We start from the raw sequence: 27,833 nt of genomic DNA on the forward strand, positions 1-27,833 counted from the left end.
TCATTGGCGGCAGTGGTTTTATTATATAGAAATAATGCCTTATCATTGGTGGCAGTGGAGCTGCAGCAGCAGGGGAACGTCTGAGCGGGCAGGCGGCTTGAAGTACATCGCCGCCCGAGGAGGACAGGTGACAGGGGGACCGGGAGTTGCTGCGGGTAGGCAGCAGATTTGTTGAGTGTTTTCCCCCTGCTCCGTCTCCGTGCGGCGAGCAGAGGGAGGGGGGAGGGAGCAGGGGGAGGCGGTGGGGCGGCGGGTCTTTACTGTGCTAGTGTGCTTTCGTGCGGCGAGCAGGGGGGGCGGCGTCCGGCGTGGCAAGGGGGGCGGCGTTGTGGGACATCAGGGCGTCGCTCAGAAGGCCCTGCTCACATCCGAGGCCACATATGAGCAGGAGCTTCTGAGCGACTGCTCTTGATTGACGGGCAGGTCCGTTCTGAATCTTGTGCAGATTCAGAACGGCGGGGGCGCGCATGCAAATCGCTGTGTGGGCTATACACACAGCGATTTACATGCATTTTCAGGCATTTTCTGAGTGATTTAGTAAAATCGCTCAGAAAATGCCTGAAAATTGTGCTGTGTGTGGGGCCCATAAGGCCTTTCGACCTTCAGTGGTCGACCCAATGTATGTGGACCTTAGTTTGGTCAACCGAGTAACCCATACCCGTTCACTCAGTGAGCACAGCATTCGAAAGGTGCCCATACACGTACCAATTACCCGGTACTTTTTGTGCTAAGATAGCATCGCATCCCATGCACAACGATGCTATTTTAGCACAAAAAGTACCGGGTAATTGGTACGTGTATGGGCACCTTTACATTTACCCGCTCTCACTTAGCGAGCACAGCGCATTCTCATATTTACACACGCTCACTCAGCTGGAGGGCTTTATTTTAACTGCAATTTCTATTTGGACAAACTCCATCCTTCCCAAGTAACACTTCTGACCTGATCACACAATGGTACATCATGCAGGGTAAGAAAGGAGACTGCAGCGTCCTCCCTGAACACTTTGCAGCCCAACACACTCAGTTGTGGAGGGAGGCTGCTGTTATTGTGCCAGCAGTAGTGTGAAGTATACTTGAGCGGGATCGCACAGATCACCTTCCCCCTTTGGCCAGCCCCTGAACCAGCATATGTTAAACACTGCATCAGCCCAAGAGCCTCTACATATCCACAGACACAAGTTATATAAAGCTATATTTCATCTGTCCTTACCTCACTTGTATGCTGCAACTGCTCTGCAATATCTTTTGTTTGAATCCACATTATAGGGCTGTTTCTATAAAACAAACAGAAATAGGTAATATACACAATGTCCTGAAAGTCTGTGCAAAATGTTTTAATATTGTCAGCTGAAAAAACTTGTATACATTGTGTAAGAGTAGTTTTATAGATCTACAAGGAAAATATTCATCCAGCTTTAATATTAAGGAGTCGGACAATAAGAATATAAGGGCAGCCTGGGGATCATATTCATTTGAATAATATTTGTGCCCATGTCATTAACTGTCACTGCCGCTGCCACTTGTAGTGCCACAAAAAAACTGCAGAACATCAGATGCATTTTGTTAAGGCCCACTGGGTCGACTTTGAGCTGAAAGTCGCTCAAAACAGCAGGTTTGAGCGGCTTTCAGCTGAAAGCCGCCCAGTGTGTATGCCCTTTCCTGACGATGTGCGGTGAGCGCTGCTGTGCGCTCCCGCAACATCGCTGAGAAAGCCGTTCATCTGCTGGTTATACCAGCAGATGAGCGGCTTTCAGGAAGGCTCCGCTATGCAACGCCGTCCTCCCCCCTCCGTCGGCGCCAGGCCGGGAGGAAAGCTGCTCAGTGTGTATGCACTGAGCGGCTTTCCCCCCAGCGATGAACGCGATCATCGCTGTCCATACACGCTGGGCATAGTCGCCCAGTGTGTATGGACCTTAAGTCTCCGGTCTCCAGATATTTATGCATGAAAACTGCAATTTAGTAATTCTCCCCCATGGTCTGCAAAAAATGGCAGCAAAGGTTGTAAGTAAGTAAAACAAAAAGCAAGCAACTGGGCAACACTATGTTGCACTGCAGGTGTATTCAAACTAAAATCTAAACTGCAGTGTTAACATATGTGGGCTACATGCAAAAGCAGCCAATATTTATCCTGCACTGAAAAATATTATTATAATGTTTGCTCCCCTTGCATTGCAACACGGTTTGATTTAGACACAAAAGTTACTTCTTTTCCTTTACTAACAAAACATGAATCTGGCCCTCTGTGTGTAGACAAAGCAAATCTTGTGTTCTTTTTCCCTTTGTAGACATTTTTATTTGGAAATTAGGATCCGATTCAGACCTCATCGCTCATATTCTGGTTCACTTGCAAAGGCAAATTTCTTTTCAAATGGATAAAACCATGTGCACTGCAGGTGGGGCAGATGTAACATGTGCTGAGGGTGGGGTTTTACTTCAAAGTGAGATCTATATTGCATTGTAAAAATAAAGCAGTCAGTATTTTTCCTGCACAGAAACAAAATAACTCACCCAAATCTAACTCTCTCTGCACAAGTTACATCTGCCCCACCTGCAGTGCACATGGTTTTGTCCATTTGAGAAGGAATTTGCCTTTGCGAGTGAACCAGAATAAGAGCCATGATGCGGCAGCAGTGGGCGCCCGTATGCTCAGGTTAGCTTCTGCCCTTATTAGCATATAGAAGGCAAGAGCAATCGCAAGAACAGCTATATCCTAATTGCACCTAATGACCAATTACATTTACAGAATTGTATTTATCATGTGTCCTTGAGAAAAAAGGAAATGAGACAAAGGTAAAAAAAAAATGTCATGTGGTTCTTACCCAGCCAAAGAAAGGTCACAGATAGGTATAATAATTTGGATCTTCAGGCACAAACCATGTTATCCCACGTGAGCAGTCATACCCCTATGAGTCATCTTTGGTTATGCGCTGTAGGTAGAGTAGACGATGCAGTGTACACTGAGAAGAGCTCTTCACCAGTAGACAGGGAGCGGAGATGTGTGAAGAGAGAGACCACACAGTGCTTAAGTCCAGCAGTCTCCACAGCTACGGAGCATATTTGCTGGAAACTAGTCATGTGTTGTTTTGTGTCAACACTCTTGCTGATAGTGGTGATTGAATGTGTGTGTGTTTACAGCAATACAATGTGAGGTGTTTCTCTTGATCACATAATCTGTTTGTTATTACCAAACACGATTGTGTAAAATTGGAGGAACGGTGACTACTGCATATCAGAACAGAAACTTGGTCACCGGTTATCAGCATTTTAAACGGTAAGCAATGGACAGGTTATATTCAGGTGTACAATCTACCACCAAGTAATGCCACAGAACATGGTCGACATGCAATAGAACGATAGGGTCAAAAGGTTGACATGGACGAGGTAGACCGTAGAAAATGTTGGCAGGGTCAAAAGGTCAGTCTTGATATGGTCAACATTGAAAAAGTCAACGATAGTTATTTTTGTTTTTTGGGTGTCACATTGAATGTTTGACTGATTGGCTGTAAGGGATGCAGTCAAAATCCAGACGGTCAAAATACTGACATGGTCAAAATCCCGACAAGGTCAAAATACTGACATTTAAAATCCCGACCATGTCAAAATACCGACATATACTGACTAACATGTAGACAGGTGAAAAAGTCGACATGACTTTCGGTCGACAGGTCGCAAGGTTGACATGGGGTTTTTCACTATTTTTTGACCCGACATGTGCTGACAGGCGGTATTTCATGCCCTACCATCCACTAGGGCGTGGTGGGATAATAAAATAGTGTGCCGAGTGCAGCGAGGCACCGTGCCCGAAGCATTGCGATTGAAGCGAGCGATGCGAGGGGCTGCGGTTGACTTCCAACTGTGTCCATGTCGACTGTGTCGACATCGGGTAAAAAAAACTGTGAAAAAACCCATGTCGACCTCGTGACCTGTCGACCGAAAGTCATGTCAACTTTTTCACTTTTTCACCTGTCTACATTCTATATATCGGTATTTTGACCTTGTCGGGATTTTAAAGGTCGGTATTTTGACCATGTCAGTATTTTGACCATCGGCCAATAGCTGTCGGTATTTTGACCGTCGGAATTTTATACCGAAGCCGTCTGTAATGCACTTCCTGTTGTATGCCTATATAAACCCTCTCACAGGAGGCAGAGCTATACCTTTGATAAAGTCGCTGAGGAGCTCCTAATTTTATTTGACTGCAACTAAACCCGCATTGAACCAGCTCAAGATGGTCCAGCCAAAACCCCACCCCCATGCACTGCAGCATTCTGGGACACGGACACCTCCACTTACCACTCCAAATCATCCTCCAGCAGCACTCTAATCCAGACTTGGACAAATAAGGTGACTGATCCCTTTTAATAGTGGACAATAGACTGAGCATACTAGGAACAAAGCGGGAACGTACAGTACTAATGATATTTCTCTGTACAGTGCCTATTTTATTGTGATGAGATTATTTATCTAGTGCATGTGATACATTGTATTGATATGCCTGTTTTTCAATGAAACATTGTGTGTTTTTACCACATCCAATTGATCCAACCTTCATTAGCGCTCCATCATCTCTATTTTTCTCTTTCTCCTGTGTTTTGGGAAGTGACTCTCCCAAGTGTGAGCAGCTTGACATACCCCTATAGCTGCCTGATTTACCACGGTAAGCCTTTCTTGTATGTTTCATCGTATATGACCACAAATAGAGCAAACATATACCTTGGCGGGTTCGCTTCACTCACCACGCTTTGGGCAAGGTGCTTCGCTCAGCACAGGTTACTATTCCTAGTCATAGTTCATGTCACTGGTGGCTCCAGAGGTGGTGCTGCAGCACAGTTCAAAATTTAAATAAGGGAGCCACACCCAACTGCCACTAACTGTCATTCCAAACTGACTCACAAAGTGGGATGCAGTCATTAGGTCGACAGTGTCTAGGTCAACAGTCAAAACGTCGACCGCTATTGGCCAACAGGCAAAAGTTCAATACATCACATAGACAATAAAAACACAACTAATGTTGGCCTTTATATGTTGACGTTTTGTTTGTGTTGACCAAATGCATGTTGACATTTTGATGTATTGAACTTTTGCCTGTTGACCAATAATGGTCAACCTTTTGACTGTCAATATAGACACTGTTGACCTAACACCCTGTACCCCTGGCAGTTGGTGTGGATCCCCTATATGAATTTTGGACTGTGCTGCAACCCCACCTTTAGAGTCGCCACTGGTTCACATGCATGCTAATTCAAGAAAAAGTTAACAAATGTAATGTAACATGTGTTTTTGAGTTGCCTCTCAAAGCTGCGAATTTTGCAGCTTTGCGAGTCAACCAGAATGACCTTCTATATGTGTTGAGAACTGTCATGTCAACTAGCAACCTATTGTACATGTTGACCTCAACCACTCTCTACCTTTTATCTGTTAACTCAACTAAAGGGATGCCAACATGACCCATTCCATTAGGTACAAAATGCTCTGTTTCTGGAATTCCTAACCAGTGGCAGAGCAGAGGTGGGGCTGCAGCACAGTCCAATATTCAAAAGGGGGAGCCACACCAAGGAACAGAGCATTTTATACCTAATGGAATGGGTCATGTTGGAGGGTATGCATATGGTGTGGACCTATTGATCTACAGTATCATCCGTATACCCTTACAATTATAACCAAAGTGCCATAGAAATGATTGGTTTGGTTTTTAACAGATGACCTGTTTTGACCAGTTTTATTATCCATTACCTGGCCCACAGGAGTAGGCAGAAGCTATAGGTAACTAAAACCACATAAAACGTGATATAGATTACAGGATCAGTTTCAGAATTCTAAAGTAGTTCAATTTCTTAATGTTAAGGATTAGACAAAACAGACTTCTCCTCCCTTATGCGATGCGATTAGACCCGATTTTTAATTGTACAGCCACCCTGATGGGTAATTACTATGTCAAATGCCCCCCCATTGTTAACGCCACCCCACTATCAACGCCAACCCGAAACGTGGCGAGCGTAGCGAGCCCGCGAGGGGCGCCAGTACGTGTCCTCTGACCTTTTCATACCCCACTCTCCACGTCGGCGTGGAGTTGATTTTATAGCCCGAAGCGTGGCGAGCGCAGCGAGCACCGCGAGAGGACGCGGATTACTTCACATGTATTCCGCGTCCAAACGCCACGCTTCGGGCTCGGTGGCTCGCTGCACTCGCCACACTATCTAAAATCATCTCCACGGCGGCGCGGGGGTATGAAAAGGTCGGAGGACGCGTACCGCCGCCCCTCGCGGGCTCGCTTCGCTCGCCACGCTTCGGGTTGGCATTGATACAGGGGTGGCGTTAACAATGGGGGGGGGGGGGGGCATTTCACATAGTAATTACCCATCAGGGTGGGTGTACAATTAAAAATTGGGTCTGGTGTGGCATTTAACATAGTAATCAGCCATCAGGGTGGCTGTACAATGGAAAATCGGGTGTAATCACGTTGCATCGATGCGACGCAATCTTAAAATTGTACAATAACCTCTAAAAACCCATATATATTGGGTCAGATCGGGTCCCATTGCATACCTTAACTAATGGTATGCGATGGGACCCGACGGGCGCCGTGCTAGGAAACAAGTACCGAAAATCATTCAATGGTGAGTGAGTTGTGAATTGATGGCATGTGATCAGCGATCCAGAATTTACTCGTGTGGCAGCTATCTAATCGCAAAGCTCTGCAAATTCAATCAGATCTGAATCAGGCACTCTGAGGTTTATTTATTAGATGGGAGTTCTATTTCAGATGGGATGTTGCTATGGGCAACCAATCACAATCTACTTATTTATTTAGCACCTACTAGAAGATAATAAATATAATCTGATTATGATCTGCCCATAGCAACTTCCCATCTAAAATGGAACCTATAGCTATTTTATGCACAGCGTCTATTCCTTCAAGCTGGGAGGACTCCCAACTGCCCCCCCCCCCCCCCTGCCGCGGGACACTGCCGGCCCTGGGAGGGACGCCGGACTGTCCCAAAACAACCAGGACGGTCCCGTGAATAAAATGGGACTGTTGGGAGGTATGCTACAGGACAACCACAGCTAACAAGACATCAGCAGATCCTGGTGTAGTAATGTGGCAGAAAAGAATGCTGTAGTCGCAATCCATTTACCCTGAGCAGTAAGCATATTAGTCAATGCACTTATTTCATTTAATGTTAATTTTGTCCCCTGTAAGAAGCTCAGAGCTCAGATCCAGGCTGTTAGCACTGGTTATGGTTTATTTATTTATTTACAGTTTCCTATATAGCGCAGCAGATTCCGTTGCGCTTTACAATAGTAGACAGTGATAAGACAGACTGGGTAACAACAGACAGACTTGGAGGTAGGAGGGCCCTGCTGCAAGCTTACAGTCTATAGGGATAATAGATCTACAGTGTCTAGGTCTACAATCATATGGTCAATCACTAATGGTCCACAGTCACAAGGTTGACAGGGTCCAATGGTCGATATTGAAAAGATCACCAATACTATTTATAGGCTATTCAATTAGATCACACATAAAGAACACTTTTATTATGCAAACACACAGGTTCAGTGAAAGATGTGTGTTTTCACGGGTTGCACAAAATCCCAGATGAGCCACGACTCGCGCTAGTTTAGCTAGGCTAATTGGATAGCCCCCACCGATACAATTATGAGGGGTAAAAGAGATACTGTAAGAGATTCAGGGCCAGATGTATCATGCTTCAAAAAGTGATAAGATGGAGAGTGATAAACAGCCAGCCAATCAGCTCCTACCTGCCATGTCACAGGCTTGGTTTGAAAAATAACAGGTAGGAGATGATTGGCTGGCTGTTTATCACTCTCCATCTTATCACTTTTGAAGCTTGATACATCTGGCCCAAAATGAGCATGTTTGACCCATGAAACTACTACTACTTCTCATTATTATTATCGTTTATTTATATTGATTTACAGTTTCTTATAAAGCGCAGCAAATTCCATTGCGCGTTAAAATAGGAAACAGTGATGAAACCTACTGGGTAGTAACAAACCGACCTAGAGGCTAGAGGTAGGAGGGCCCTGCTCGCAGGCTTACAATGGTGTCACAAGACTTCCACAGCACCTAACAAAGTGGGTTATTCTGGTTCACTCTTTCTGGCAAATTCCTTCTTAGATGGACAAAACCATATGCACTGCAGGTGGGCCAGATGCAACATGTGCAGAGAGAGTTAGACTTGGGTGGGGTTTTACTTAAAAGTGAGATCTATATTGCAGTGTAAAAATAAAGCAGCCAGTATTTTCCCTGCACAGAAACAAAATAGCTCACCCAAATCTAATTCTCTCTATACATGTTACATCTGCCCCACCTGCAGTGCACATGGTTTTGTCCATCTAAGAAGGAATTTGCCAGAAGGAGTGAACCAGAATAACCTCCAAAGTACATAAACAAGTATACAAACAAGAAAACAGCAACTTACAGCGCAAGAAAATGCAGGACAAGTACATGATATATAAACATTGCTGTGTCAGGGGATATGACACTAAGATAAGGCAGAAGCCGAGGGTTAGGTACCAAAGTAAGGAGTACGGAGTAGAAGATAGTCTTAAGGTGCCCATACACTTATCCGATTTGGGGTGATTTCGACCGATTTCAACGGATCGGCTCGAGAAATCGGATGTGTTTGACATCCCATCCGACCCGATGCGCGGTCCCATGCGCATTGGGTAGGACCCTACAGATTGAACCTGCTGCAGGTTCAATCTGTCGTATCAGACCCATCAGCTGCACATCGCGGGTGCTTTTTTAGCACCCACAATGTGTTGGTCCGATCCGTAATTGTGTGCCAGCGGTGAAGCACTGCTGGCACACACCTATGTGAAGGGGGCGGGCAGCACGAAACGCCCAGGGGCTGTGGGTGCAGAGTCACGGTGAGCTGTGTGAAGTGCCATGGGGCTGTGGGTGCAGCGGGAAGTCACGCTCAGCCAATCAGCGGCCGGCCTATCTTTTGAATTTTCAGATTCTGCCACCGCTGTCCGCTGTGTCTGCTCACTCAGCACTTCCCGGACACTGTGGACTGCCCGCTCCGCTGCTGCACCCACAGCCCCCAGGTGCCTTATGCAGCCTGGACCCCACGCTGTCCAGGTTTTTTTTTCTGCTTCCCCCGCAGCTCCCCGGGAGTTTTACATGGGATAAATCGCATGCGATTTATCTCATGTAAAAAATGGCACATCAAGTGTTTACATGTGTTTACAATCACATGTGTTTACAAAGCCCATTCTTATCACACCAGCCCCCAGTGCAGGGAGGTGATGCATGCCTGGTAAGGATGCAACTTGATAGCATAGTAGTAAATATCTAGAAGAATTTTAAACATTTATGTTGGCATACTACATGAAACACTAGTAGCAGGAAACACACTTACACAATACTGTGTATTTCTCAATTGTAGTCCTTCTTTCACCAATGCCAACGAGATGAAATGTGTTGGAAGAGATAGGGGACAAAGAGGACTTGTGGGAGAGTTAATTGTTTTGGGAGTCTGGGATTCTCGATAGAAGATGGCATTGTGCAGTAAAGCTGTGCTAGCCAATAACACACCACTTCCCCACAACACGTCCCGCCACCACCCTTCAAATCTCATGGTGCCCATTACAGTCCAATACATTGATTAGGCTTTAACCAAAGAAGGCAGAGACCCTCAAACCCTTCAAAGCATCTGAATGAACCTTGAATCCTTCCTACTGGAATTACGCAATTTTGGTTCACAGGAAATTAAGCCATTATTGTTTCCACAGCTGCTAGCGCACATTACACAGACGAAAGAAGAACAGTGTGGGATAAATATTTACGGGAACCAGTGCCAATTCTGGCTGTAAAGTCAACATTGTTGGCAAGCAAGTAATAGGGCTATTTGTTTACCCTGCACAGGGAGAATCCGAATAATCCCACTAAGTATGGAGTTGGGATATAGAAGGCATTTTATCATTCTCAACAACAGCAGTCAGATAGAGTGGTGATCATTTCATCGTGATATTAACTGGGAACCTAAATGTTATATTCCCCGTTCTCACAACATTCCAGGAGTTTTCTACAAAATCATTGCAAATGATTGTTATAAGACTACTTTAACTGTAAAATAGGGATAAAAAATTACCACTGTTAATATATATATATATATATATATATATATATATATATATATTAAAGTATCTATAAAGATATTAAAGTATCTATAAAGGCTAAAATTAGAAATGCAACATATACGAAAAGGGGCCCAATAATATTAAGAAAAGGAACACAGTAATATTGAGTTTGATGTAGAGATAACACACATTTGCATATTAGTGTACGCAGAAAATGTGCCCATGCAAATGTAGCTGTGCACAATTGTGCACAAGTTTGCGCATTGACCTTTACAAGTTACATTCTCGTAAAGGTCCAACTTCAGAGAGAGAAAATGCGGCCCATACACACCTGCGTGTCGGGAGCACACACCTGTTAGCAGTTGTACCTTTTGCACCTACTGTAGATGATGATGATTACTAGAAGTAAACCAGGAACATAAGCTGGCCTCGCAGGGGTCAGCCGCAACTTAAAATGTCTATAGATCTAAATATGGGCAAAATTATTTTCAAATTAAAATATATTTTGACATTTTTGAAATATTAATATTTCCCAACTTATTTCCAACTGCTTAATAGCCCCAAATGCTAAAGGGTGCAGGATTCTGAAACGGCACGCATGTCAGCAGTTTTAACGTAGCAATGTTTAGCAAGGAAATACTGCTCTAAAGTGGATAGTTAACTTGCCAAACTCTCTCTTACACATTGCCCTTAATGTCCACCAATCCAAGCTAATGGTCTGCAGGGTACTATAGCACTTAATAGAGACCCTGAATATTGTGGTATCCGGATGATAAATAGACACTATCTAGGTAGATAGTCAATGGGGGAAATTTAATAAGATGGGAGTTCCGTTTCACATGAGATTTTGCTATGGGAAACCAATCAGAAGCTACTTCTTATTTATTTAAGCACCTTCTAAAATATTATAATAGTATCTGATTGGTCCCCCATAGCAACATCCCATGTGAAATAATACTCCCATCTTAGTAAATTTCCCACAATGTGTCAACACCATATGGATTAGGATGACAGGGTCAAAGGTTCACAGGTAAAAGCTTGCCAGGTACAAAACGTCACAAGTTTCAAAAGGTTGATATGACAATAGTCAACACATATATGGTCGATGCAAGGTTTTGTTGGGTTATTCACAATTTTTTTTCAACTTTTGATCGAGTTATCATCCACGTGGGCCACGCTTGGGAAGAGTACTGTAAGGGGCTGGGGCAGGCGCCGCTCCAGGCTTCAGGCGACTCCAAGCGCATCGCCATAGCAGGCAGCGCCAGAGCCGCCGTACGGAGCGGGCGCCGCCATCTTCATGCAGGGAAGCGTCGGGCGTTGCCTAGCAACGTCCCGAGCTTCCTCCTTCGTGCGGCCGGCGTCGGGAGGTTGCTAGGCGACCTACCCGAACATCCGGCTAGCGTGCGGCGTCAGCGTGTCTGACGTCAGCACGACCCTGGGCGGCACTTTTTGAATAAATAGCCGGCGTCTGCTGGGAACAGACGCCGGTTATAGCTTTGGTGTGCCCCGCAGCCTTAGTGTTCCTGGTTCCAGCAGCTTCGTTACAGTGCCCCGTGCCGTGATCCCTGCTGTGATTCGGATAAGTCCTTGTATTATTATATTCCATCTTGTCAGCATTGTTGCTTGTATCTTGTATTATTATATTCCATCTTGTCAGCATTGTTGCTTGTATCTTGTATTATTATATTCCATCTTGTCAGCATTGTTGCTTGTATCTTGTATTATTATAGTCCATCTTGTCAGCATTGTTGCTTGTATCTTGTATTATTCTACTCCACCTTCACGTATTGTTACGCCTGGTATACCCCTTGGATCTGTCTTGTTCCTTGCGTGGCTACCCCGTGGGTATCCGGGGCCTCCTTGCCTTCCGTGGGTTTAGACAGTTTTACCCTTGCTCTCCACTAGCCTTGGCGGCCGTGTTGTCCCTACGTAAGACCAGGTGGCATCGAGGTGGGAGCCTGACTAACGGGCTCTCACGAACGCGGCTATTATTGGTGAAGCCTAGCCCTCTGCACACGACCGCCAACTCCGGTTTGAGGCAACGGAGGTAGGGGTGGCAAGGGAGTCCCCGGACCCTAACATTATAACCGGCCAAAAAGAGAAATAACACAACCAGCTCCGTATTGTGGTTGTGTGTCTTCCTATCAACATGGACCCTAATGCGGGGGTTTCGGCCCAGGTTTTTTCCGACCAGATCCACCATCTCACACAGCAATTGCAAGATCTCACCCTTAGGGTGGAGTCTCAGGAAGAGGTTCGTAGAGCAGCTCCAGCTATGGCTATGTCGGTTAAAGAACCTAAGATGAATCTCCCCGACCGGTTCTCTGGTGACCGGCATCAGTTTTTTAATTTTAGAGAGAGCTGTAAACTCTATTTTCGGCTACGTCCTCTCTCCTCTGGGTCCGAGTTACAGAGAGTAGGATTGGTGATATCACTACTCCAGGGGGATCCACAGACGTGGGCTTTTGGTCTGAAGGCAGACAGCCCGGCCTTTCGTTCTGTGGACGCCTTCTTCCAGGCTATGGGGATTCTATATGATGACCCAGACAAGGCAGCTGCAGCTGAGGCTCATCTCAGGTCCCTTAGACAGGGCCGCAGAGCGGCAGAGGAATATTGCTCTGAATTCAGGCGATACGCCAATGATTCGGGGTGGAATGATCCAGCCCTACGCTCCCAATTTAGAATTGGGCTGTCCGATCAGATTAAAGATTCCTTGGTCCAATATCCCTCTCCAACTTCTTTGGACGATCTCATGCAGCTGGTCATCAGGGTGGATCGCCGGCTCCGTGAGAGACGTTCCGAACGAGGTGCAGGTTTTGCGCCGTTGCCCAGTGTCCCCGAAGATTCTTCAGTCGATCTTGGGGAGCCTATGCAGTTGGGTGTGACTCGCCTGTCTCCACAGGAGAGGGCGAGACGCCGATCCCAGGGGCTCTGTCTGTACTGCGGAGTCCGGGGACACTTGGTAAATTCCTGTCCCGAGCGCCCGGGAAATGCCAAGGCCTGAGGATGCAGGGAGACATCTTGTCAGGCCTATCTCTTATTTCTCCCAATAATGCACTTTTAATTCCCATATGTATTTCATCAGGGGTACATAGGTGGGAGGGACAGGCGTTCATCGATAGCGGGGCGGCAGGTAATTTCATTGACTCACAAATAGCTCAGGAGCAGGGAATTTCTCTCATTCCTGTGTCCCCGGAGATTTCCGTTTACGGCCTTGATGGCAACCGTCTGCCCTGGGGAGTCATTACCCATCGCACCGTCCCTTTACCGGTTCAAGTGGGGGTTACCCATTCCGAACTATTGTCTTTTTTTGTTTTTCGTAGTCCTGTTACACCCATAGTGTTGGGGTTACCCTGGCTTAAATTGCACAACCCACGTTTTGATTGGTTGTCAGGGGAACTGTTAAGTTGGGGGGAGCACTGTATCTCGAATTGTCTGGTTCTTCCAGTCCGTATGGTGACTCCTTCTATTCCAGGGTTACCTGAACCATACGTTTCCTTTTATGATGTCTTTTCCAAGAAGGAGGCGGATGTCTTGCCTCCCCATCGACCCTATGATTGCGCCATAAATCTCATTCCTGATGCGAAATTACCCAAGGGGCGATTGTACTCCTTGTCTCTTCCCGAGGAGAAGGCGATGGAGGAGTACATTGTGGAAAATCTAAAAAAAGGGTTCATTAGGCCTTCTAAGTCACCCGTCGGGGCAGGGTTCTTTTTCGTAGGGAAAAAGGACGGCTCCCTCCGCCCTTGCATCGATTTCAGACAACTCAATGCCATCACTGTAAAAAACTCATATCCTCTTCCTCTGATCTCGGTCCTCTTCGATCAGCTACGTAAGGCATCTATTTTTTCTAAAATCGATTTGAGGGGGGCGTACAATTTAATTCGCATAAAAGCGGGTGATGAATGGAAGACGGCCTTTAATACGCATACTGGGCATTATGAGTATCTGGTAATGCCGTTTGGTCTCGCTAATGCACCTGCCATGTTCCAGGATTTTATTAATGACGTGCTTAGGAAGTTCTTGGGAGTCTTTGTCGTAGTGTACCTGGATGATATCCTGATTTTCTCGTCATCTCTAGAACAACACCGCTCGCATGTGTGCGCAGTTCTCCAAAAGCTTAGGGAGAACAACTTATATGCCAAGCTTGAGAAATGTGAATTCGAGGTGGAGAGCATTTCTTTTCTGGGATATATCATTTCTCCTCAAGGGTTTCAAATGGATCCAGCAAAGCTTCAGGCCATCAAGGACTGGGTTCAACCATCAAGCCTCAAATCCACTCAGAGGTTTTTAGGGTTTGCCAACTATTATAGGAGATTTATTCCATTCTTCTCGGATATTGTGGCTCCCATAGTTGCGCTAACTAAGAAAGGCGCCAATCCTTCGGTCTGGCCGGAGATCGCCGTTGATGCTTTCAAAAGGTTGAAGGCAGCTTTTACCTCTGCCGGAGTCTTGCGGCATCCTGATCCTGAAGTGCCCTTTGTGGTGGAAGTGGATGCCTCAGAGGTAGGGATTGGAGCTGTTCTGTCCCAGGTGGATAGGCAGGACGGCTTTTTACATCCTTGTGCTTTTTTCTCCCGAAAGTTTTCCACAGCCGAATGTAATTATGACGTCGGTAATCGGGAACTTCTCGCTATAAAGACAGCCTTGGAGGAGTGGCGGCATTGGCTGGAGGGGGCTAGGTTCCAAGTTACTATTATTACTGACCATAAGAATCTTGCCTATCTTCAATCAGCTAAAAGAATTAATGCCAGGCAGGCGAGGTGGACGTTATTTTTTGCTCGATTCAATTTCATTATTACATACAGACCCGGATCCAAGAATGTCGTTGCTGATGCTCTCTCAAGGAGTTTTGCTGCTAATTAAGACCCTCATTTACAGTTAGAACCTATCCTTCCTGCCTCCTGTATCGTTGCTGGCGTTGCACACAGTATTCTTGATCAAGTCATTTGGGCACAGGCATCCGCTCCCAAAGCCGTTCCGGACGGTAGACTTTTTGTTCCGTCTGAGCTCCGAAGAAAATTTTTTTCAGAGTTTCACCACTGTAAGTCGGCAGGTCATCCCGGTATTGAGAAAACTTTATCTTTGTTATCACGATCGGTCTGGTGGCCCACCATGAAGAGTGATGTCAAAGAATGGGTGTCGGCTTGTGACGTCTGTGCTAGAAACAAATCTCCTCGTTGTCCTCCTATAGGGCAGTTAAATCCCTTGTCAATACCCAGGAGGCCATGGTCACATATCTCCATGGACTTCATAACCGATCTGCCACAATCTTTAGGTTTTGATTCTATCTGGGTAGTGGTAGATAGGTTTAGTAAAATGGCACATTTTGTCCCCTTGAAGGGGTTACCTTCCGCAGAAAGGTTAGCCTCCTTGTTTGTGTGTCACATTTTTCGTTTACACGGCCTTCCTACAGATATTGTTTCGGATAGGGGTGTTCAATTTGTGGCCAAGTTTTGGAGGTCTGTCTGCTCCGCATTACAGATTAAGCTCAGTCCATCTTCTGCTTATCACCCGCAATCTAATGGGCAGACGGAACGTGTTAACCAGACACTTGATCAGTTCCTGCGGTGTTATGTATCTAAGTCCCAACGGGATTGGGTGGAGAACCTACCATTTGCAGAATTCGCCTATAATAATGGCTGGCATTCTGCCACCAAGATGTCTCCTTTCTTCTGTAACTATGGTTTTCATCCTCGGGCAAATTCTTTTTATCCTGTTCCCGCCAGAACAGGTAATCCCAGGTGGGTGACCAGTAGGAGGGGTACCTGGGCTATGGTCCGTAGGGCTCTCCTCTCTGCGACCACGGCCGCAAGGCGCTTCTCCGACCGTCACAGGAGACCTTGTTCCTTTAAAGTTGGAGACTGGGTGTGGTTATCCACCAGGAATATCAATATCCATCAGGCATCTAGGAAGTTGGGTCCTCGCTTCATTGGTCCGTACAAGATCGTTAGGAGGATCAATCCGGTGGCCTTCCGACTCCAGATTCCACGTTCCCTGAAGGTCAATCCCACATTCCATGCCTCATTACTTAAACCTGCCCGCCGGCCTTGTACTCGCAGGCCGGCACCGGTCATTCATCAGGACCGGAGGGAGTGTGTAGTGGATAGTGTTCTGGACTCTAAGATTTCCCGAGGTCGTTTGTTCTTTCTTGTCCACTGGAAAGGTTACGGTCCGGAGGAAAGATCCTGGGTTGTGGATAAAGATCTTCATGCCCCGTCCTTGAAAAAGTTATTTTTTAGACAAAACCCTTCGAAGCCAGGAGCTGGAGGTCGGTTGACCTCTCCTCAAGGGGGGGGTACTGTAAGGGGCTGGGGCAGGCGCCGCTCCAGGCTTCAGGCGACTCCAAGCGCATCGCCATAGCAGGCAGCGCCAGAGCCGCCGTACGGAGCGGGCGCCGCCATCTTCATGCAGGGAAGCGTCGGGCGTTGCCTAGCAACGTCCCGAGCTTCCTCCTTCGTGCGGCCGGCGTCGGGAGGTTGCTAGGCGACCTACCCGAACATCCGGCTAGCGTGCGGCGTCAGCGTGTCTGACGTCAGCACGACCCTGGGCGGCACTTTTTGAATAAATAGCCGGCGTCTGCTGGGAACAGACGCCGGTTATAGCTTTGGTGTGCCCCGCAGCCTTAGTGTTCCTGGTTCCAGCAGCTTCGTTACAGTGCCCCGTGCCGTGATCCCTGCTGTGATTCGGATAAGTCCTTGTATTATTATATTCCATCTTGTCAGCATTGTTGCTTGTATCTTGTATTATTATATTCCATCTTGTCAGCATTGTTGCTTGTATCTTGTATTATTATATTCCATCTTGTCAGCATTGTTGCTTGTATCTTGTATTATTATAGTCCATCTTGTCAGCATTGTTGCTTGTATCTTGTATTATTCTACTCCACCTTCACGTATTGTTACGCCTGGTATACCCCTTGGATCTGTCTTGTTCCTTGCGTGGCTACCCCGTGGGTATCCGGGGCCTCCTTGCCTTCCGTGGGTTTAGACAGTTTTACCCTTGCTCTCCACTAGCCTTGGCGGCCGTGTTGTCCCTACGTAAGACCAGGTGGCATCGAGGTGGGAGCCTGACTAACGGGCTCTCACGAACGCGGCTATTATTGGTGAAGCCTAGCCCTCTGCACACGACCGCCAACTCCGGTTTGAGGCAACGGAGGTAGGGGTGGCAAGGGAGTCCCCGGACCCTAACAAGTTACCTGTGCCGACCACAGCGGTAGTGGAGCAAGACACCTTACCCGAAGTGTGGCGAGAATCTAATTGTGGTCATGTGTGATGAAACAGAAAAAAGTAAACCCCAAAAAAGTTTTTAAAAAAGCGCTTCAACCTTTTTTTTTCGGCAACATTTTCTAATTTGACCCAATGCATGTCGAGCATATGGGGTCGACCCTTTGACTATCAAATTACTATAAAACTTTTGTAGCACACCAGAATATCATACAGTAGGGCAGGGATGTGAAACCTTTGGCCTTATCCAGTATGTTTGGAACCATTTTGCTTTCGCTTTCTGTTAAGGAGTAATTTGGTCCATCGAGTGGCCTCTGGTGGTCACTGGCGGTACTTCACCTCAGAGGTGAAGAGTATTTAGCCTTTTATATATATTAATGTGTATATGTGTGTTTTATATATATTAATGTGTATTAGCCCCTATTCTTGTTATTAATACTCTTTCACACCAGCCTAAAATCCCAGGTTGAAATCAGCCAATCAGCGTCTGGCCAGTCTTTAAATATGTTTTCAAATTCAGCAGCGCTTCCTGCCCATCAAATAGCGCTACAAGCTCCCAGCCGCCGCTGCCCGAATCCCCGCTGCCTGGAGACCACTGCCCAGACCCACTGCTGCACATAGGAGGATTCTGTCAGCCCTCACACCAGAAAATGCAGGGATTAGGCTGGTGTGAAAGGGGCCAACCCAGGAATGTCCCTACTTGATCCCTGGATTCTTTTCCTGGGTAAGTCCCTGCATTTTCTGGTGTGAAAGGGGTAAAACAATACCAGTAAAAATGTCTTGTGAGTGCAGAGGATAAATGTGTATGCATTCCTTTCAAAAACCAGAATACTGATCCTCACATGTACCAATAAGCCTTAAAATCACAATGAGCCTATTAAACACGAGCTACAGTATGACCCTTTAGAAGTCAAACACTTGAATGGAAGCCTAAAACAGAAGGGATATTATTAGGAGATTGGCAATGCACACAGAGGTACAGAGGTGTAACCATAACCCTAAAGTAGGGATACTTTGCTCCCAGTACAACGCTGATGGCAGGACCCTTTGTCACTGGTACAGACAGACGGAGTTATCTACCCATTTTATCATCACTAGTATGTAAGAAGCATTGTAAGGTTGCCATGAAAGTTACATAATGGGAAGAACAACTTACCTTGGCTGGAACTCAGTGGCTCCTCTCAGTGATACATGGGGACTGTGGTCATAAGACGTCATTCCTTTTATAGTCCAGATTTCGGAAAGGCATTGACTTACAGTCTCAATTTCCTGCAGAAACAAACAACAAGCTGAAGTATTCCATCCTAAAGGTCATTTCTTATTGAGATGAGTAAAGAGAGATTTGTGCCACTTTAGTAAGTAAAATATAAAATGTTTGTCCTGCTGTAGAAGTAAGGCGATCTCTCTGGAAAACAGCTGAAAAGCTCCTGATAGTCTAGAAACAGACAGAGAACACCACCTGAGCAGGCGATGGCCAAACAAGTTTGTACACAGAGAGAGAGAGAATGATACTAGCCCACTGTCACCCATACACAGCAGCACATTTTGTGCTTTACCAGTGAACACGGTTTAACATAATGATCAGTCTCAGGTGTTGTTCCGGACTCCTCTCTAAAACAGGCCTACCCCAGACTCACCGCAAATGACTACATTCAGGCAGACTGCTGTGTCTACGTTTGGATGTGACCAATACTGAAATGTTATCAACTGCAATTTTCCTGTTAGCTAGCAATTAGTTTGAAGTAGTTTATTCATGTAAATAAAAATGAAATAACAGAAATACCATATTATGCAATTTGACGGCTGAAAAGAGCTGACTGATGCATGTCACGTGTCCACTTACATGTATGCCAAAACTATTTGCATATGTCATCGTTTATGGTTTTGTAATTGTGTAATTGGGGCATAAGAAGAACAAGTAGCGAGCGCAATTTTGAGATTTTTTATTTATTTATTGCTGTTTGTCAGCTGAATACATTTAGTAATATTAGGACCAATGAGAAGTTCTGTTCTGCAAGAGGTCCATTCCCAGGTACTGTATTATAGAACTCACAGTTAGTATTCTTACACATGACCTATTGCTGCTAATGTAAAACATGGCTCCTATACGAAGCCCAGTGGCAGGTCACTTGTACTAATATATAATAGGTTGGCAGTAATGTACAGATACACCTAACCTCAATATGTCATCCAGTGTGAGAGGTGCAGCGCCACTGAGCCGCACCAAGCTGTGTAGCACGGCAAATTTGCATTTGTTTTGTATCTAATTTGCATCTCAGCGAAATATCACTCACAGTGTCCTAGAGATGCTGGGATGCAACATAATTCACACAGGAATTAGCTTTATAAACTGTATGTACAAAGACACAGATAAAGTGCACAGGAATTCACTGTAAGAAAAAGCTGCATAGTAACACTTCATTTACTAATTTGCATACAGATGTACAAATACCGCACATCGCATAGAACAGTGACATTTATCAAAGTAGTTTTGTTGATTCCTCTTGTTTCATGTGTGCAAATGGTATCCCATTCATATTGCAAAAGCCGGATTGAACCTGGGATCTAGATCCCAGGTCCGACCCTGGCTCCTACCTGGGAGTCGGTGCTTTCAGATAGAGGGACAGATTCTCTAAGCCAGGGGTTCCCAAACTTTTAAAAATCATGGCACCCCAAAGCATCAGAATTTCTTTCACGGCACCCCTAGGCCAAAAGTTTCTTATTCAGAAATTGTGAAAAAAAAATAAGTAAATTGTTTTATATATCATACAAAGGTTTAATTATGGATGAGGGACAGGATTAGCTTCTGTTTTTTACACATTTTATTATTGACAGCCCACCAGCAATGTTTTTGCCTTTTACATTGACCATAAATAATTTGAATTGGTCCTTGACCACCAATCCAAGGCACCCCTGCAAGTGTCCCGAGGCGCCCCTGGGAGCCGCGGCACACAGTTTGGGAACCACTGCTCTAAGCTTCAAAAGTGATAAACTGGAGAGTGATAAACAGCCAGCCAATCAGCTCCTGCCTGCCATGTCACAGACTGTGTTTGAAAACTGTCAGACAGGAGCCGATTGGCTGGCTGTTTATCACTCTCCATTTTATCACTTTTGAAGCTTAGAGAATCTGGCCCTAAACCTGGGCCGCACATTATACACCGGGTTATAAACTTTGGTGCTATCACACGGCACCTCGTCCTGGGTCGACAAGTCACCAACACGACAGTAACCCGTTTCTGAGGTGCGGTGTGAAAGGGGTATAAGTTGAACATGAACTGGAGCAACATAGTATAAAGACATATATGTACAGTTCAAGCCAAAAAGGTAAACATGACAGGTCATTAGGATGAATATAAATGTTTGCTTGGCAATTTGCAAACCTACTTTACTTGGCACTCACAGGGATAATCATAGCAGCTGTGACCCCTGCACCTATGGTAGCTAGGCCTTTGGATGTAATTAATAAGAGGACTGTTTTGACAAACTTTTTTCATCTGATAAGTGAGACACTACAATAACCCTAACCACAGCCTAACGTAACCCTGTGAATGTCTTCATGCACACTGCTGATATTTCCACCATGTTGACATTCAGACCATATAAACATTCAAATGTTGACATAATGGCTACATGCCAAATAAAACACCCTCTTTCAAGTCTTTGTTTATGAATATTTGGATATAAATAAAAATCATCCACAGGTATTTTATTGTTGGCGATGTCACAAGACTATGATGGGCACTAGGTTGTGACGGGAATCAGGGAGATATAATAAGCATGCAGTATATAGATACAAGTCTCTGTATGATGGATATGGAATTGTGGTTTATATGAAGCTATTATAATAGGTTTGGACCGTGTATGTTGGTACATCTATGTAGCTTCAATTATTGCAAAAATATGTCCCCACCATACCGAAGGAACAAACAGCCACACAATGTACAATATCTATAATATGCGTAGCTGCCTGGACACCTTCCGCTTTCTCCTAATTCTACAGAAAAAGGTGAAGCCATTTGAAATGACTCTGACTGAAGTGAAATTCTTTTTTTAGTCACCGGAACTTTCACATCCAACAACACTTGCCTGACAGGAATCCCTCAAATTTATTGCTGCTTTTATTTTGTAGAGAACCTTGCCTTATATTTACTATAAATACTAACATTACCTGTCGTAAGGGTGACAGAGGTCAGAATATTTCCAGGTATTTTTATTTATGTTTTATAAATGATAGAATTGTGTACTGTGTAAATAGACCATAGGGTACACCCAAAGCCAGCATGGGCAAACTAGTGAGCTAGGTTGCATAGTCAGAAGCTAACTGGGTTATGGTGCCAGGAGTTGGACGGATGTTGGGTGACAATGACATGCCTCAATACACAAGTAGGAGATGTCTGGCATGTATGATCTAACAGGTCCCATGCAACTCCTTTAGCACAGAGTCTCATATTGCCAAGATGATTATAATGAGATGTGGCATGCATAGGTATAGGAAATGCAGCTAAATGGGGCCCAGAGCTGGGAGGGGCCCACTTTCCCGGTCTCATTTACGTGTGTTACATACATATTTCACCATTGGATGGTATAGTATGTAAGGGCCCGTACAAACGTCTACAATATATCTAGTTGGTCAAATCTGACAATCACCAGTGCATGTTTGGAAGGGCTCCTGGTATTATCACTGAAGAGATCATTAAGGATATCGTTCAGTGTTTTACTGCTGTTGAAGACAGGCCGCGAATTGTATAATGTGTACCCAGCTTTAGGCACCACTATAGTTCAGAAAATACACTAGGGCACTGTAGTACTATGGAGTATAACATGAATAACTGCTTCGTAGAGGTGTCTATCCATTATACCATCTGCATGCAAGCAGGCATATCCCTCCTAGACTTTTGGGGAGCCTTGAAGACCACGTTTGGAATCGCTGGTATAAGTAAAGCAGGCTGCATAATGTGAATGTGAATGGCACATACTCTGCAGCAGATCACCTGGGTAGAAAGGAGAATGTGCTAAGCCCATAGAAATTCAAATGAAACCAAAAATATCTTATAACGTTTCTTGCGGCTTTGATTAAAAATAGCTTTAATCCTACAGATATGCAAGCGGCATTAAGTGTCATCCTTGAGGCGGTTTCGCACAATGAGTTTCACAGCACACGGTTATATTAAGTCATAGATGGAACATATTCCATATGATCCTCTACTTTCCCCTGATTTTCCCAAATGACTATAGCAAATAGGTACTTGTTTCCTAGAACGGCCACACCGATGTTGATCGGGTCGGTCGCATGGCATCGATCGCATCGCATGCGACCAAACCGATTTTTACATTGATGGAAATATGAATAGGGTCCCTGGGACCCTATTTTACATTGAATTCAATGTAAAATTCTCCCCAGACCCCAATTTTAACCCCCTCAACAGCACCCCACAATTGACGCCAACCCGAAGCGTGGTGAGCGTAGCGAGCCTGCGAGGGGCGGCAGTACGCGTCCTCCGACCTTTTCATACCCCTACTATCCACGTCGGCGTGGAGTTGAGAATATAAAGTGTGGCGAGCGCAGCGAGCCTCCGCGCCGGAAGCGTGGCGAGCACAGCGAGCCCCGCGAGGGGACGCGTATAACTTCACAGGTATACGCGTCCACTCGCCACACTTCGGGCTCGGTGGCTCGCTGCGCTCGCCACACTTTATATTCTCAACTCCACACCGACGTGGATAGTAGAGGTATGAAAAGGTCGGAGGCCACGTACCGCCGCCCCTCGCGGGCTCGCTACGCTCGCCACGCTTCGGGTTGGCGTCAATAGTGGGGTGACGTTCACAATGGGGGGGGGGGGTAGCATATACAATGAGAAATGGCCCATATTTTTTTCCCGATGACAATGTTAAAAATATTTTAACATTGAACCCTATGGCAAAATCGGGTCCATCGCGTCAGTCGCGTCGCGTGCCATGTTAATGCACCCGACCGACGCGATGGACCCGATTTTGCCTTTGCCGGCAAAATGGACCTGATTTCAAAGGAAATCGGGTCCATCGGGGGTAATCGTGTACCTTAAGTTAAGGTACACGATTACCCCCGATTGTGGCTGTTCTAGGAAACAAGTACCAACAAATACTTTACATACTGTAGGTTTATCTTTGTGGGAATGTAGTAAGCTTGGAGCAGTATTACTCCCTTTTAAATAAAGTTTTCACTTCAAAAACATTGCTCAGTTACCCAATCATCGGCATGGCGCCTATCTCTGAATATGGATGGCCCCCAGTGAGCCTAAAACCTTAAAAGGCTGATTAACAATCATAACACTACTGACGAACGTGAACACAAATGCAAAATAGGCCCCCACAGAAAACTTACAGAAAATTCTCCAGACTTATATTCATTGCATTAGAAATCACATAAAATGTGCATAAATGAACCTGAAACAAAACCAGTTCTAGCCATACAGTTTAAACCTGGGAATTATGCAGACATCCTGGATATGTCTAAATCAAATAGAAAATATTTTCTGAAATGCTAGATTAATTAACAAATGGCCTTTGAACAAACCATCACCTGAATTAAGCACCACTTAGTCATTAGACATGACTGGACACGTTGTTATGACAACATTTGCCTTCTAACCTTATTTTCATGTGTAAATCTACCATTCAAATGATGCGAATAGCTGATCACAGTACAAGAGAGCTAAGAAAAGTGAACTTTCAGCTTTAGTCAAATGAGGTGATTGGGAAATGACTAAATGTAAGCAGCAGTGTATTATATTTAATGAGTGTTAAAATACATTTGCATATTTCCAAAATAATTGATTCAAATGACCACATAGCATTTACAGGCCTGTTATGTTCATAATACGCAGATGTCATCAAAGTGTTGTTTAATTGAAGTTTTACCGTTGCCTTTCAAAATCCGTTCCGTAAAGCTGTACAAACACAACAGCAATGGCCCCTCCCATCTCATTTGCATAGTATGCCACAAGCAAATGTGAGAGATTAAAAAAAAAGGCAGACAAAGAGTTACAAATATGACTGGCGACCTCAAAAATCAATAATAACACAGTAAACGAGAAAAACGATTCTGTGTCTAGTCTCTTTCTCTGGCGGCCCTTATTCTGGTGACACATCTTAAAGTAATGGCTTCCCAAAAACAGCCTGTGGGGATTAAATGGAATAGCATTCTGAGTGCAGCCATTAGATGTCAATTATAGCGTGATTACAAGACAGGCCCTTGTTGGTGTAAAGTGAAAACTCATGTGCGAAACCCCAAAATAGCCAACATGTAGAAAGTCGACATAGGCAAAAGATCAACACAAACAAAAGGTATACAGTACATGAGTTTTTTTGTAGGGGGGGGGGTGGGTTGGAACTTTTTCATCCCTTACCATCCAAGTGTATTGGGAACTGTAAAGTGTGCAAATGTACAAATTGACACCAAAAAAATGTGAAAAGCTCATGTCAACCTTTTTATGTGTTGACCATTTCCATGTCGATCTTGTGTGCGTCGACCATTTCCATGTCAACCTTATGCTTGTGTACCGTTTAGACCGTAACGGGAAGGCAGAATAACCTCCAGGACAGGTACATGCTGCCCCCTTTCCCTCAGCCTGCTTTAAGCCTCGTACACACTGGACAATTACGTCCACTTCTGATATTGTCCGTCGTTAATGAGGACCTCCCTCGTCTGGATACGGGAGTGGGTCGTTAACGATGTGCAGGGGCGTGCATCGTTAATGACATATAGCGTACACACTAAAAGTTCAAATAAAAAATATCTTAGTTTTCACTTTATCTTCGTGTGTTTGGGGCTTTATTGATTGAAAATTGGACCAAGATTGCAATCAATGCCAAAACCTAGGCAGAAGGTGAAGGCAGTGCTTAAGAAGCACAGTGCTAATGAAGGTGGCAGAAGACCGACAGTGTGCTCCATCACCACATCTCTTACAGGGAAGGTCAAATATGTGGTAGTAAAATCTAATAAGGGAATGACTAATAGACAGTAGAATGACGGTAGACGGGGATGCGAGACCATCTAACTCGATCATGCGTCCCATTGCCGAGAATGGGGCGTGCAAGCGTCTCCTGCGTGCACCCCCATTCTGTATTTTGACGCAGGCGGAGATGGCGATAGTCGCACCGGGAGCCGCTCTAATGAGAGCGTCTCCATCTGTACACACAGTGCCATAACCGGCACAGAGTAGGTCAACTGAGATTACAAAGGAACAGTCAGATGAAGTATTAGGGAGGAAGAGATTCCACCGTTCTGCAAATGAATGTCGGAATGGATCCGACTTTAATTGAATATACCCCTAAGTGGTACTTCACTCGTTCATGTAAATCCTCGATCCATATTTATAGCACCAGTCTCTTTTTCATATAGGAATAAAAAGAAATAAACAAAGGAAATTCACACAAGTAGAATGCATACAAAGCATACAGATCTCATCGAAAATTGTCTATTGTGCAAGACCCAAAAATTAAGAACAAAAATGAAATATGAATCAAACCAAAGGAATGCTGCAGGATTAATGTTAGCACTATATAGACATCTGAGAAGTTATACAGTGCTCTGTGGTTGCCAGGAATCAGCAAGAATTGTGCGTCTGTTCCATAGATGATTACCAGCCTCATTATAAACCTGGCTGATATCTGACGAGTCATATTGGGAGTTGTGTGTGTTTTAGAGAGTGAAATAGGATGCAGCTGCGATAGCTCTTCCAAATCCTATTTATAAAACCCCCTGAATGTGCAGCTGCTGAAAGCAAAAACAGCTCTTGTGTTGATGAGCAAATTAAAAAGCAGAAAAATAAAATAACGTGATTTAGACATTCTGGGAGGCTTCCGATCAAATCAAACATCAGGATGTTTTCATTTACTTCAAATAATAATAAAAAAAAACACATTCCGTCCTTATTTCAGACAAAACAATGGCAGACATTCCAGCGGGCTCGCTGTACCAGTCTTCAAGGATACACCTGCTTTGAATACAGCTAAATGAAAGGGGTTGTAAATAATACAGTATTTGTCTTTTATGTGGGGTGTAATTAAATAGAATTGAGCTCGGCTATTTCATTAGGAATAAATGTCACAGTTAAAGGGGGGATATGCAATGCTCTGCCGCTATTCCCGACGGTGGAAATAGTGGCGGGGCCCTATTCAATGCTGTCTTTACCGACAGCATTGTAGAGGGATCACGGCTGCCGATAACAGCCGTGGATGGTCGCAATCCCTGCCGCAGATCGACCATCCACGGCCATTTACGTGGATACGCCTACTTTTCGCTGATCGGCAGGCGGGACATAGAATCCCGGCTGCCAATTTGCTGTCGGGCAAAATGTAAACGGGCCTGGATCACGGCTGTCGGGAGGGATTGACAGCCTTTATCCAGGATTGCATACCCCCCTTAATCTTTTCTAATTGAAAAATGGTTCTTCTTTAATGTTAGAGAACCCCTTTCGGTTCTTGTGTAGTTTCACGGCGCCAGCATGGCGCCGTGCTACTTCCGGGTTGGGTACGCTCGCCAAACTATCTAAAATAAAGTAACTTAACTCCATGCCAATGTGGATAGTTCATACCCCCACTATCCACGTTGGAGCGCAGCGAGCCACCGATCCCGCAAGGGGACTCAGACGAACGGCTCCATGCTGGCTCCGTGAAACTACACAAGTACCCCGCTTTCTATTGTCTTCTACATATAACATACAGTATAAACTCTGCTGCCATTGCCATCTGCAAAGCACTAAAGGAACGAACCTTGCTCAGGGATTCAATCCTCCAGGTGTGGAGAAAATACAGCAACCAGGAGCCGGGTAGGCTTCATGAGGGGACTGGTAGGCTGGTTAGGGTTAGTCTACAGGAGGGGAGAGTTAGGATGCAGGAGGGGAGGGTTAGAGTTAGACTGCAGAAGGGGAAGGTTAGAGTTAGACTGCAGGAGAGGAGGGTTAGGCTGTAGGAGGGAAGGTTAGACTGCAGGAGGGGAAGGTTAGGGTTAGACTGCAGGAGGGGAGGGTTAGGCTGCAGGAGGGTTAGGCGGCAGAAGTGGATGTTTAGGCTGCAGGGGTGTGGAGAGTTATGGTTAGGTTGCAGGAGGGGAGTGTTAGGGTGCAGGAGGGAAGGGTTAGGCTGTGGGAAGTTAGGATGAAGGAGGAAATTATTAGTATGCGGGAGGGGAGGGTTAGGCTGCGGGAGGGGAGGGTTAGGCTGCAGGAGGGAGGGTTAGGCTGCAGGAGGGAAGGTTTAGGCTGCAGGAGGGAAGGGTTAGGCTGCAGGAGGGAAGGGTTTAGGCTGCAGGAGGGGAGGGTTAGGGTTAGGCTGCAGGAGGGAAGGGTTAGGCTGCAGGAGGGAAGGTTTAGGCTGCAGGAGGGAAGGGTTAGGCTGCAGGAGGGGAGGCTTAGGCTGCAGGAGGGTTAGGGTTAGGCTGCAGGAGGGTTAGGGTTAGGCTGCAGGAGGGAAGGCTTAGGCTGCAGGAGGGGAGGCTTAGGCTGCAGGAGGGAA

At 45.4% G+C, this 27,833-nt stretch overlaps 1 protein-coding gene across 3 annotated transcripts in view; it reads right to left on the reverse strand.

The window, feature by feature from the left end:
* FAM13C (family with sequence similarity 13 member C) overlaps nucleotides 1–27,833 on the reverse strand; it is a 118,807-nt gene that overhangs the window by 48,355 nt on the left and 42,619 nt on the right. For all 3 annotated transcript variants that reach the window (XM_083149113.1, XM_083149114.1, XM_083149112.1), the window contains exons 4-5: nucleotides 18,499–18,611; nucleotides 1,214–1,277 (exon numbers count right to left, since the gene is read on the reverse strand). In XM_083149113.1, the coding sequence (XP_083005239.1) occupies nucleotides 1,214–1,277; nucleotides 18,499–18,611 (177 nt within the window). The remainder of the gene's footprint in view (nucleotides 1–1,213; nucleotides 1,278–18,498; nucleotides 18,612–27,833) is intronic.

This window comes from Crinia signifera, chromosome 6 (assembly GCF_055691185.1).
Source record: "Crinia signifera chromosome 6, ASM5569118v1, whole genome shotgun sequence".
NCBI classification, from domain to species: domain Eukaryota; kingdom Metazoa; phylum Chordata; class Amphibia; order Anura; family Myobatrachidae; genus Crinia; species Crinia signifera.